Source organism: Notothenia rossii (assembly GCF_949606895.1).
Source record: "Notothenia rossii genome assembly, contig: scaffold_298, whole genome shotgun sequence".
Lineage (NCBI taxonomy): Eukaryota > Metazoa > Chordata > Actinopteri > Perciformes > Nototheniidae > Notothenia > Notothenia rossii.
The window spans coordinates 25388-38238 of record NW_027639545.1 but is presented as its reverse complement, the minus strand read 5'-3'; the positions used below and the strand labels follow the sequence as shown (position 1 = coordinate 38238).

The window sequence follows — 12851 nt, the reverse complement described above, 5'->3', positions numbered from 1 at the left end:
ATTGGTTGTGGTATTGAATTCCATTGTACTTGTAGTGATTGTACCACTGCTAATATGATGGGCTCAAATACAGCCAGAATGTTCTCTTAAAGTTTTTTGACATATGTTAACAAGCAATATCCTAACAAAAATATAAAAAATATAAACATTCAATAGTTATCTTTAGTGCATATTTTGGGATGGTAATTTTCTTTCCGTGTGTCAGACAGTCAACAAGGAAGTGTGTTCAACTTGTTTCCCTGGTACATGTAAATGATATCCTTCCCATCAATGGATCCTATATCCACCATGATAGACACCTTTGACATCTGAATTTTAATATTCAAATGTTTGCCCAAAGGTGGCTCAAAGAGAGCAGCGACCTCGTGGATATCTGAGACTTCACCAGCACATCGAGAGAGAGGGAGAGAGAAGCAGCTGACAGGACGACTCAGGAGAAGTAAGTGTGATTCTGTTCAGTCATTTTCATATTTTGTTTATTTTTGATAAAGATATTCTCCTTCAGAATATTTTCCAATGGGGAGGAACATTTAATGAATCACATCTCAATCAGAAGCAATGAAATCTAAAACCCTTTTATGTTCATTTATTCCCTTGAATCATTTGTTTCTCTTGAAATAACTTAGAATATTTATTTATTGATTTAAAAATCTTAATGTTTCATTTTGAATTATATCATTTATCTTGAAAATTTTATTTTTTACAAAGGGTGAGGACTTGACGAAGAACGCTGGACATTTATAATGAAAACTAAACAGTCTGAGTCTAGTGGATATTTATTGCCCTGAGTTTTACCTTTCAGGTTCATGTTAGGTTTTTAGAGCTTTGTGGGCGATGTATGCAGCCTGTCCCGTAGACATTACTCAGGGCTGAAAAACCCACTATTTTCCTTGCTTTAAAAACGGTGTTAAATCTTAAATGTTTTATTGGAGACGATGTGTATACACAGCAATCTCACTCTCAGTTCAAATAAACACAATGTAATTTTCATTAGGGTAAGTTCACCACTAATAAAATAATTAACACACATCTTTTAATCAGGCTTATAAAAGCAACAATACACAATTTAATTAAGCTAGCATTTCAGTGTTTGTCTCTGATAGTAGGAGTACATTGTAATGTGAATAAATAATCTACAAAAAATATCACCAGCAACATATTAATACTTATAGCCTCGACAAAAAAACAACATAAAAAGTCTGTGTTATTGTGTGGCAACAACACTTGTTTAGTTTGCAACTGGTGTTTCTTTGAAATGAGACATTTTCATGTGCTAAAAATAAATGTTATGGTCAAGTTAAAGTCAACTTTAATATCAATCTCAAAATATGTTTGTCCACACAGAAAGATTGAAGTACTGTTTCCCACAGTCCAGAGGTATAAAATAACACATTAAAATACAAGAACACTCAATAATTACAAAAAACCACAAAATAACCGTTTACTTCAAGTAAGCGGGATATATATAGAAAAATGATGTACATAGTGCAAATGAGAGTGTAAAATATTTCCATAGCAGCATAAGAGTGACTGGTGCTGGATTTTTTGTGTCTGTGTGTGTGTGGGGGGGGGGGGGGGGTGTTAAAGTCCCGGTCCAGTGGGGTAGGGTGGAGAGGTGGAAGGGAGAGAGGGGAGAGGGGAGGAGGGGGGAGAGAGTTCAGCCTCCTGACAGCCTGGTGGTGTGTGCCTGTTACTGCTGGTGCTGCTCAGAATTTGCATTTTCTTAGCATTCACTTCCTCATTAAACTGCTGCACTGAAGGGAGTGGTGCAGTCTGTGTTTGTGGTCATTTGACTAACCCATTTAAAAATAATTTAAATGTAACTGACATCATTTATAAGATTTGTAAATGATCACTGCACACTAACAATATTGGTTTCATCTAACAGAGCAAAGATGCAGTGGATTCTGTTTGTGCTCATTCTGATGGGTAAGTGGATTCTAAATTAAATCACATCTGGAGTCATGAAACAGCTCACTCTCAATAACAATAAAAAGTGGAATAAGTGAACTCAGACCCCCGTTAAGATGAAGGGGATGATGTAAGAGGTGGGGGTGATTCTAGTACTCATGAGTTTGATTTAATGATCAGATGCTTGTCATACTGTCAGCTCCATCACTGCAGAATTGTCTCTGCTTTTAGGTCAGTGTTCCTTCTTCACATGTCACCTCTATGAGTACCACTTCATTCCTGAGGGAAAGACCTGGGAGGAAGCCCAGAGTTACTGCAGAGAGACAAGGCCGCCTTAATGCACGGGCTGACCTGGGCTGAAGCCCAGGGGCCTACGGAGATCAGGGGCCTATCATGAGCCAATAACATTTTATTTTAATTTTAAATAAACAAAGTATTGGCTTTCAGAATATGAAACTTTTATTTCCAAAATCACACGATAAATACATGTTTGAAGCTTGTAAAGGGAAGATGACAGCTCTCACTCGCAATCTGCTGTTCCGCAGCGCTGCTTCCCCTCCCTCCGCTGAAATTATGAATGTAAGGTGTATAGTAATCATAGATAACACGGCAGGGTCCGTTAAAGTTTGTTTTTATCTGATTTCAAATAAACAAAGTCTTGGCTTTCAGAATATTAAACTTGTTTCGGCAAATTCAGATGATAAATACAACTTTGAAGCTTGTAACGGCATAATTACAAGCGGAGAACTGAGTAACTTGACGTCACAGCAGGCATAACAACAGCCGGTGTTTCTCGTGAGTGTTTTCCCCGGGAAACAAACACAGTACACACAAACGCAAACATACACAAACACACACGTATACACACACACACACTCGCGAGCTTCCCCCAGACCAGTAATCCAAAATGTCGGAGAAGAAAAAGTTTGAGAGTGGTGCTCGGAAAAGGAAATTGTTGAGGGAAAAGGAGTTTCGAGACAAGCAGCTATTAAAAAAATGCCGAAGCTTACAGGTTATTTTAAACCTGTAGGCCAGGATGAGGAGGAAGGACAGATTAGTTCTGTAGCGAGCGGTGCTGGCGGTGCCGGCCGCGGCGCCTCGGAGCCAAGTAGGCCGTCTGGTTCTGATAGCGATGGAGTAGCGGGAGAGGAAAAACCGACAGGAGGGACGTTATCTGTTGGAGGAGATGGAGAGGACGACGAGGACTTGCTACGTGGAGGGGAGCCAACGGCAACCGGACAAATACATGAGGGAGGCCCGATACGTCACTCATCTGGAGGAGAGGACCAGGCGCGCGTAGAGCAGAGTGGAGAAGACAAGCGGGAAAACGAGGATACAGGAGAACTAGACGACCCCTACAGCACTGACCCAGGTCTCTGGGGCAACAACATGGATGAACAGGTGCTTCTCCACTGGGCGAAAATGGGTCCGGAATTGTGTCAAAACAGAGAAGCTGACCTCTCTGTCTCAGAGCGGCAGTACAAGCATCAGAAGAGATACTTCTCCAGAAGCTTATTCAAGCGCAAGCTGGGTAACGGGGAGTATATGCTCAGGGAGTGGCTATGTTACTCACCATCCCGAGGTAGTGTCTTCTGCTTTGCATGCAAACTATTTGGCGATAAGAGAGACACATCAATTGGCAGCGTGGGATACTCTAATTGGAAGCACGCAAATGAACGGATAGCCGAACATGAAAGCTGTGACATGCACAGGAAAGCCATGGTATCCTTCATCAATCAGACAGCTGACCGTGGAACAGTGGATTCAGAACTAAAAAAACAGTTTAATGAGGAGTGTGAGTATTGGACACAGGTGCTGCAGAGGGTTGTCACTGTAGTCAAGTATCTGGCAGAGCGGGGACTTGCTTTTAGGGGTGACAGCCACAGGTTTGGGGACACCAACAATGGCAACTATTTGGGTAGCATGGAGCTGATCAGTCAGTTTGATCCTTTTTTAAAAGCCCATATTCAGAAATACGGAAATGCCGGCAGAGGAAATCCATCCTACCTCTCACTAAATGTGTGTGAGGAATTCATACAGCTGATGGGACAGAGATTGCTGGATGAAGTCATCAGCAGAGTAAAACTTGCCAAGTATTTCTCTATCAGTGTGGACTCCACGCCAGATATCACACATGTGGACCAGCTGACTTTCATCCTGCGGTACGTATCACCAGAGGGCTGTATAGAGGAGCGTTTTGTCAAATTCCTCCCCATTTCCAGCCACACCGGAGAAGCGCTGTTCAATTCAGTAATTGGTGTTTTAGGAGACATGGGCATTGACATGAATAACTGTAGAGGACAGTGTTATGACAATGCTAGCAACATGTCAGGCACATACAAAGGCGTGCAGGCCCGCATCAAACAGATTAACCCACTGGCAGAGTGGGTTCCCTGCGCAGCGCACACCTTAAATCTGGTGGGGATTAACAGCGTTAACTGTTGTGGAGAGACTGAACAGTTTTTCAGTTTTGTGCAAGCGTTGTTTAACTTTGCATCAAAGAGCACTTCACGGTGGCAGATGATCAAGGCGGGTTTGCAGCCTAATGAAAATCACAGAACTGAAACTTTAAAAACACTTCCGATACAAGATGGTCAGCGCATGCTGTTGCAACCAAAGCCCTGTGTCTGAATTACGCCTGTATCCAGCTATCTCTGCTCAACATCGTGGATGATGAGCACCATAACCTGAGCACAAGAGAGGAGGCCAGGGTATTGCATAAAAATATGAATAAACTGGAAATTGCACTAATGTGCAACATGTGGAATGCCATTCTCCAACGTTTCCAGGGCGTGAGCGCTGCACTACAGGCAGTGGAATTGGACCTCTGCAATGCTGTGGATCTAGTTAGGTCATTACGTGAATATGTAGCAGGCCTACGGGATCAGTTTGACAACTTTGAGACAGCAGCAAAGAACATGTCCCCCACCGTGTCCGAAGAGTACAGAGCAGACACTCAACGAAAGAGAAAAAGAAAGAGCCAGGCTGATGATTCATCTGAGCCTGAGTGCGAGCTGTCAGGCCGTAGTCGCTTCCGTACATCCAGGGCCGGCCCTAGACTTTTGGGGGCCCTAAGCGAGCTTTGGCTTGGGGGCCCCCCTCACTCTAGCGTGTTCTCACTACACACAACACGGAACCAACTTTTGTCTTATGATGTTAGCATAAGCACACATATTGTATACATAAGCGTGTAAACACCGTGGACCTAACCTCCTCTAGGGGGGTCCTCACCTCCTCTAGGGGGGTCCGGGGGCATGCTCCCCCTGGATCTTTTTTTTTTTTAATATTGAAGTTAAAAGCATCAATCTGGTGCACTTTGATAGCAAAATTAAGAGATCTATGGATACATCTCTCAACACCCATATGAAACAGAACTGTAAACAGATTTTTCTTTATGGATATTTTACAAATCACTTAAACTGTTTTGTCATATAGTATTTCATAACTGTTTTTCATTTATTCTCTCTGGCTGTCCATCTCATAATGTTCACATAGAAACTAGCTGTCAATAGGAATATCATTCAGAAGAATTATAATTTCTTGCAAAAATCTGTCACAAAAAGAGGTTGCACATTTAAATGCAGGTGTTGTTATGGCAACGTCAGTGGCCAAACAGCCACATTTAATGCTGCAAATACGTTCAAACATGCTGTTGACACACAGTGGCAACTATGCCACCATTTCAGCGACTTTTTCTCAGAAATACTGTCACATAACATCCATGTATTTCAGTGCTAGGTTGATGCTTAGCTAAGCTAACTATGAAACACTTTAACTGACAGGACTTCGGATCAACTGTGTACTGTAAGGTAGCTTCTAGCTTCATGTCGAACAGTAAGTCAACATTTCCCAGAGAGCTTTCTTTGAAACGCTAAAAAACATAACATTTAGATTGTATGACAAAGTGTTTATTTAATATCTGGCTAGCTATAACTACTTGCTAACGGTTTAGCTTACCCCCGCGATTCAAAGTAACGTCAACGTAGCTGTAATTTATTCTTTGCTTACATGTTCGCATAACTTGGAAGCTTACTGACATTTACATACCTTGTTTACCTGGCTCAAGTGGTGGCTCTGGGGTTGTTGAGCCACCATGAATTGTCGTCTTTTTTAAGAAATGTTTTTTTATGTCCATCTTCAAAAACTCTGAGTCCGACTGACAGTTTATTTTAAACATTGTCACAGCTCACTGGATAGGTACCTGTCAGCCAATAAGACAGATGTTTATTTCCATTTAACTCTCTGGTTGGTCTGGTGTCTTGCCTCTGTTGCATTCAGTGAACACGGGAAATTACAATCCTCCCATCCTCTCATGATGAGGTTCAGGTAAAGCACGGTTAATGTATTATATTATTGACTCAATAATATAATACATGACTTTGAGAGTAGGCAATCTACGCATATTAACACAATTAGTTCAACGTACTTATCACGGCGACTGTGTACTGTTTTTTCTTTGTATATATATATTTAAAAAAAAGTTTTTTGCTAGGGGGCCCCTTAGTGGCTGCGGGGCCCTAAGCGGCCACTTATGTCGCTTAATGGGTCGGGCCGGCTCTGCGTACATCAGTCTTTATCCGTGTGATTGACCGGCTAGTGTCAGAGCTGGACCGAAGATACCAGTCCTATAAGGACGTGTGTGAAAACTTTGGCTTTTTAAACAGATTTCACTCGATTTCCCCCCAAGACCTGCGCTCAGCAGCGCGGAGCCTGCAACAAAAATACTCCAGTGACTTGGAAGAGGAATTTGTGGAGGAAGCTGTACACTTCAGGGAGTTGGTACAAAATGAGAAGTTGAGCGGCACGTCTGCAGTGGAGTTACAGAAAATGTTAAGAAGGAGAAAACTCCATACAGTGTTTCCCAACACAGACATAGCTCTACGGCTCTTCCTAACTTTGCCAGTGACCAACGCGAGCGGAGAGCGTTCATTCTCAAAACTGGCCTTGGTGAAAAACCGACTGCGCTCAAGCATGCAGCAAGAACGAGTCAGTAACCTCACACTGATGTCAATTGAGCATGACATTCTTCGTGAGATGGATTTTAAGAACATCATAAAGGCTTTTTCTTCAAAGAAAACCAGACGGAAGCACTTCTAAAGAGGTAAGGCAATGCTGCACTATTCATTGATTCCCAGTAGCCTGCAGGTTTAAATGTGTTGTGCATCGATTTACATAACTAGGTTTGTGTTAATCCACCGGAGATAATGATCATTCTCATCTACTGATACCTGGCATTGAGGCCATATGTTGCTGTTCATGGTGCTGAATTAGTGGTGTGTTTGTGTGTGTGTGTGTGTGTGTGTGTGTGTGTGTGTGTGTGTGTGTGTGTGTGTGTGTGTGTGTGTGTGTGTGTGTGTGTGTGTGTGTGTGTGTGTGTGTGTGTGTGTGTTAAAGGAACCTGCATAACCTGTTAAATATAATTATAACTTTGGCCGCACATATCATCTGTGTAAAATGTATGCTTATGAAACTAGACCAAATGTTCTCCTGATGTTCTTATTTTCCTTTGTTTGCTGTGCTCAATTGTGTGTGCGTTGACTTAGGAATGTAGTGGATCCAGTCGCCCCCCCCGGGGTACTGTTGTTTTCTACCATTAAATCAGCTTATTGTTAATCTCATATCTCTGTGTCTGAGCCCTTCCTTTCATAGCAGACCACTCATCAAACGAACGGCGCGGAGCGGGCTTGAACCTTCAACCACTCAGAGGGGTGGTGCTCCAAAATCCAACAGTGTGTGTGTGTGTGTGTGTGTGTGTGTGTGTGTGTGTGTGTGTGTGTATGTGTGTGTGTGTGTGTGTGTGTGTGTGTGTGTGTGTGTGTGTGTGTGTGTGTGTGCAATCACAGAGCCTGCCGAGGCTATAAATGACTTTGATTTGTTGTTTAAATAGGGGGCCTACAAAACCATCAGCCCCAGGGCCTGGTGGCAGGTTAAGGCGGCCCTGCAGAGAGAATTACACTGACCTGGCTACAGTGTCTGACATGAGAGGCGTGGAGAGACTGACTAACTCTCCACAGACTACAGACGCCTGGATTGGACTGAGGAGCATCAATGAAAGAGATATCAAAGAGTGGCACTGGTCTCTGTCGGGGGAGAAGTACAATCCTACAGAATGTAATCCAGGATGTGCGCCAGAATGGGCTCCAAAAGAGCCGAACAATGCAGGTGATGATCCTGAGAACTGTGTGGTGATTAATCCCTCCAAAAAATGGTACGATGACCATTGTTGTAAGACCCCTAAAAAGTTTATCTGCTACAATGGTGAGTATATGTCACTATGAACGCTATATACATTATATCATACTGTGTAACAATAGTTGAAAGATAACTCATGTTGTAGAGTTACATTTAATTAAAAGAAATGTTGCTTTTTACTTTTCACATAACATTATTGGTAACTTTGATGATACAATTCTACTTGTTTGAATATATTGTGATGGTAAAGTATAGGCCTATTTTTTATTATGCAATCTACATTATTATACCAAACACTTTCATCAATCTGAAACTTAAGTGAGATCGTGTTCATATTTGTTTTACTTTCTTTTTAACATGATTTAAATACGAGAAAATGATTTAAAAACTTGTAAAATGTGTCTTTTCATTCTCACAGAAACAGGGCCAAAGAAATACTTAGTAATTGATGAATCAAAGAACTGGCTTCGGGCTCAGAGCTACTGCAGAGAACATCACACTGACCTGATCAGTGGAATCAAACAGCTCAATGAATTCAACGATCAGCATGTCCCCATGTGGATCGGCCTGTTCAGAGAGATCTGGAGTTGGTCAGATGGGAAGAATTTCTCTTTCAGACACTGGGATCCGGACTCATTTAAAGATAGAGACTCAAAGACTTGTGCTATGACTACGAAAAATGGAAAATGGAGCTCCGACACCTGCACAGAGGAAAAACCCTTCTACTGCTATGACGGTGAGTTTTGGAAAAGTCTTTAAGTAAAGTATTCTTATTTCATGTCTTCAGTTATATATTTTTACAGTCATGTTGAATATCCTTTAATTGTGAAATGATGTGTTTGTTTGTTTGTTTGTTTAAAGGACAGTGCACATTAATCCACATTGCTGTAAATGAGCCAGTATTAGCCAGCAGGCTAAATATCATCATACCTTGATACAGTTCAAAGTGTTCACATTTTAGATTGTTTAAAAGCCAGTTCTTATGATTGTGGTTAAATGTATGATAGGAGGTGTTATTCCTTATCTGTATTGGTATTGTGTTCCAGAGTGTTGGTGCCCTCACAGAGAAACAGTGTTTACCAAAGGAACTGGCCCTAAGAGGGACTACACAGTCCCCTCTTAGGGCAGACCTTGTGGTTCTGCTGTTAGAATTTTTCTGCTGTGTAAAAGTGGTGGGGGTGCCTTGCCGTTTAGAATTAAAAAACTGAGACATGCATCAGTGTGTTTTAAAATATTTTCCCAGCTGAGCAGGTTATGTTTGTCCAGGATTTTGCAATGGTGGTATAGCTTAGGTTTTCTGTCCAAGACTTTGAGAGCTTGTTTGTGAAGTGACAGGATAGGCCTTAATGTTGTGCTATTCGCCTGGGTCCAGCTGCTCATACAGTCTGTTAGGTGGGGAAGGATCATGGCAGTCATATAGAGTTTTGCTACAGGTGTTGTCAAACAGTTCCTTAGATATCTAAAGTTTGCTAGATTGTATTTAGTTATTTGCATTACCTTCCTCACTTGTTTTTTGAAGGATAAAATAGTGTCAAGGATAATGCCTAGATATTTAAAATGTGTAACTGTTTGAATGACCTCCCCAGACACATAGACCTTGGGTTCACAGTGTGATACAGTGTTGGTCTTGCTAAAAAACATACAGACTGTCTTCTTAACATTCAGATATAGCTGTGAGTCAGTAAGCCATTGATTTACATGAACCATTGCATCATTTAGTTTGGCCACAGCTTGGGCCTTGGTTTTTGCATGGACATAAATGACAGTGTCATCAGCATACATTTGCACCTCACATCCAGTGCACACTGATGGCAAGTCATTTATATAAAGGCTGAATAGAATTGGGCCCAGGATAGATCCCTGGGGTACACCCAGTTCATTCCTCAGGGGTGGTGATGACTCACCACTTACCCTTACACACTGAACTCTTTCTGAGGAGCTCATCCAGTCTATTGCACTGGGTAAGAAATTAAAATAAGACATTTTGTGAATGATTACTTGATGATTGACTTTATCAAAAGCTTTCTTAAGATCTAAGAAGATTGCTCCAACAATGCCTCCTTTGTCCATTTTTTATTTAATATTTTCCACAAGGAAACAATTTGTGGTCTCAGTGGAATGATTGGCTCGGAAACCGAATTGTAGTGTGAAAGGACTACTGTTAAGATGACCAGTCAATTGCTCAGCTACACATTTCTCAGAGATCTTAGACATGACAGGTAAAATACTAATGGGCCTATAGTTGTTTGCATCAGTTGTGTCCCCGGATTTGTGGACTGGCACAACAATGGCTAACTTCCAGTCTTTTGGGAATTTTCTCTCCCTAAAAGAGGTGTTAATTATTTTGGTAATTGTCCCTGTGAGGGTAGCATGTTTCTTTAGAAACAGAGAATCCAGTCCAAAAGTGGAATTGTTTAAAGAAGAAATTATAGACTTAACTTTGGATTGAAAAGTCTCTGTCAGGGAGAAGACTGGCTGTGTACAATCAATAGGTGATGAATGTATTTGACCAATTTGGGGACTGTTTATAGTCAGCCTCACAGAATTAATCAAATGTTTATTAAAAATAGCCGCTATTTCTGCTGGCCCCTTACATAAGGTTCCATTTTCCCTGTTAATATACACAGAATTACCGATCTGGATTCTGTCCTTAATCTTACGATAGACTGTGAATATAATATTGTTACTACTTAAAGTTTGAATATCATTTAGTCATGTTTTTGTCCTTAAGAAGCATCTTTTTAACCTGGTTTTTACATAAGGTGCCACGTCATTTCTGGATTTATATTTCCTCACCATTGGTTTTTATTCCATTTGTATCTTATTTACTTCTTTTTTGTGGGGACTTTTATTTATTTAAAAAATATTCTAGATTATTGTAAAAAAGGTTCTATATTATTACAGTTGAGTTTTTCTGCAATAAATGGTTACCCTAACTAAAACAAATATCCATTTCAATTACAGACAAAGTGATCCTGATCAAAGAGAAGAAGACTTGGGATGAGGCCCTGACTTACTGCAGAACGAACCGCCATGACCTGGTCTCCATCACTGACCGTCACCAGCAGAGATGGGTCCAAGAGAGAGCCAAGATGGCCGACACTGAGTTCGTCTGGCTGGGAATGCGCTACACCTGCACTCTGGATCTGTGGTTCTGGGTCATTGATCGTCTGGTCTGCTATGACAACTGGGCCCAAAAAGAAATGGATGCGCAGTGTGGCATGGCTGCAGTCATGAAGAGAGATGGAGAGTGACAATGAAAAGTTTAATTTCATCTGCGCTAAGTAAACCCATTGGTATATTTACTGCAACAAGCTCACTCTTCTCTAATATGTATCTGCTCTCTGGGTTTATTGAATGGCTCTAGTTCAAATATAGAAATCACAGCCTGAAGAGGGGAGAAACTAAATTACTAACAGATTACTAACTGAAATTGAGAAAAATGGGCGACACTAAATGTAACATAGATTTGCCTCTGTGAACATCTGAATTACTTATATGGATTTGTTGTAGTAGTTATTGATATAATAGACCCTCCAGAAAAACGCGATTCTGCGATCGCAGAATTTACCGCATAATCAGCAAAATGGCGCACATTTTTAAAAGGCCATATATTTATCAAAAGGCCGCATAATCCCCGCATTTTTCCACAAAGTTGAGGAAAAAAAAGTTGACTCGTCTTGACGTCATCAGCTCGCGCATCACAGAATGTAAACAACACTGTATAGAGTGAACGTGTGGAGCTCACACGAGAGAGAAAACACCAAGATGAAAAAATCTAATCCATCTCATTTACCGAGGAACATTTCTACTAAAGACCGAGCAAAAAGTGGGGGGAAACTATTCTGCACCCCGTGCAACTGTGTGTTGGAGCATAAGAGAAAATCGACGGGGACGACCCACTTTGATTCATTCAAACATTCGAAAATGCTTTCTGCTGCTGCGGACAAGAAAGCCAAACGACGCACGTTCACCGAGGGATCAACATCCAAAACCCTTTCGAGGGCTACAAGAAACGAAGTGAGTAGCCTACAAGATTGAAGCTGGTCAGATAACGAACGAGTAAATGAAAACAGAATGAGGCGGAGAAGTGTGTGTGTGTGTGGGGGGGGGGGGGGGGTGTGTGTGTGTGTGGGGGGGGGGGGTGTGTGTGAGATTAAAATAGCCCAATTGCTTTTACAATAAATAAACATTGAATGTGTTTAATTGAATAGTAAAGGGGTTTAACGTTAGTGGCAGGTTGTGTGTGAGAGAGAATAAATAAGACAGCCCAATATTTTAAAAAATTGTTATTATTTTCCCCAGCATATTTAGCATATTTCGCAACTTTCCGCATATTTTGCAACTCTCCGCATATTTCGCAACTTCCCGCAATTTCACCGCATAAAATCACATAAAAACCCCACATGTTTAATCGCATAATCAAGGATTTTAGCCGGCGTTTTTCTGGAGGGTCTAATATAATGCGTGTATATTTATCCTCTCAAAGTGTGAAACCTGTTATCATCATTTGACTTTTTGTTGTGTCCAATTATATGTTTATGAGAAAAAATATATAAGAAGACAAATCTATAATGTTTTGCTTTTCATAAAATATTTTTACGTTATGGTTGAAATGTGGTGATGGTTATAATATGTGTATCACTATTGTTTTCATATTTACCTTTGTGGAGTTTTAACTGGATGTTTAATTGTCTAAAGCTGAATAAACGATCGGACCCAAAAACAAGGTGTGGTTCTTTCATCCA

The 12851-nt window shown here is 41.0% G+C and overlaps 2 protein-coding genes across 4 annotated transcripts; both read left to right on the top strand.

Annotated features, from left to right (window-relative positions):
- Nucleotides 1–393: 393 nt before the first annotated feature.
- Nucleotides 394–5168, top strand: LOC307027685 (zinc finger MYM-type protein 1-like). The gene is made up of 3 exons (XM_079695967.1): nucleotides 394–439; nucleotides 1889–1929; nucleotides 2143–5168. Exon 3 carries the CDS (start codon nucleotides 2908–2910, stop codon nucleotides 4540–4542), a length of 1635 nt encoding a protein of 544 aa, XP_079552093.1. The 5' UTR covers nucleotides 394–439; nucleotides 1889–1929; nucleotides 2143–2907; the 3' UTR covers nucleotides 4543–5168.
- Nucleotides 5169–5353: 185 nt separating this feature from the next.
- On the top strand, nucleotides 5354–12194 carry LOC307027686 (macrophage mannose receptor 1-like). 3 transcript variants are annotated; one of them, XM_079695970.1, is made up of 4 exons: nucleotides 5354–7642; nucleotides 7799–8169; nucleotides 8522–8839; nucleotides 11068–12194. In XM_079695970.1, the coding sequence occupies exons 2-4, from the start codon at nucleotides 7890–7892 to the stop codon at nucleotides 11355–11357; spliced, it is 888 nt and encodes a 295-aa protein (XP_079552096.1). In that variant the 5' UTR covers nucleotides 5354–7642; nucleotides 7799–7889; the 3' UTR covers nucleotides 11358–12194. The 3 variants fall into 3 exon arrangements, with proteins under 3 accessions (XP_079552096.1, XP_079552095.1, XP_079552094.1); XM_079695969.1 differs by having other exon boundaries at nucleotides 5354–8073; XM_079695968.1 differs by having other exon boundaries at nucleotides 5354–8169.
- The last annotated feature ends 657 nt before the right edge of the window (nucleotides 12195–12851 follow it).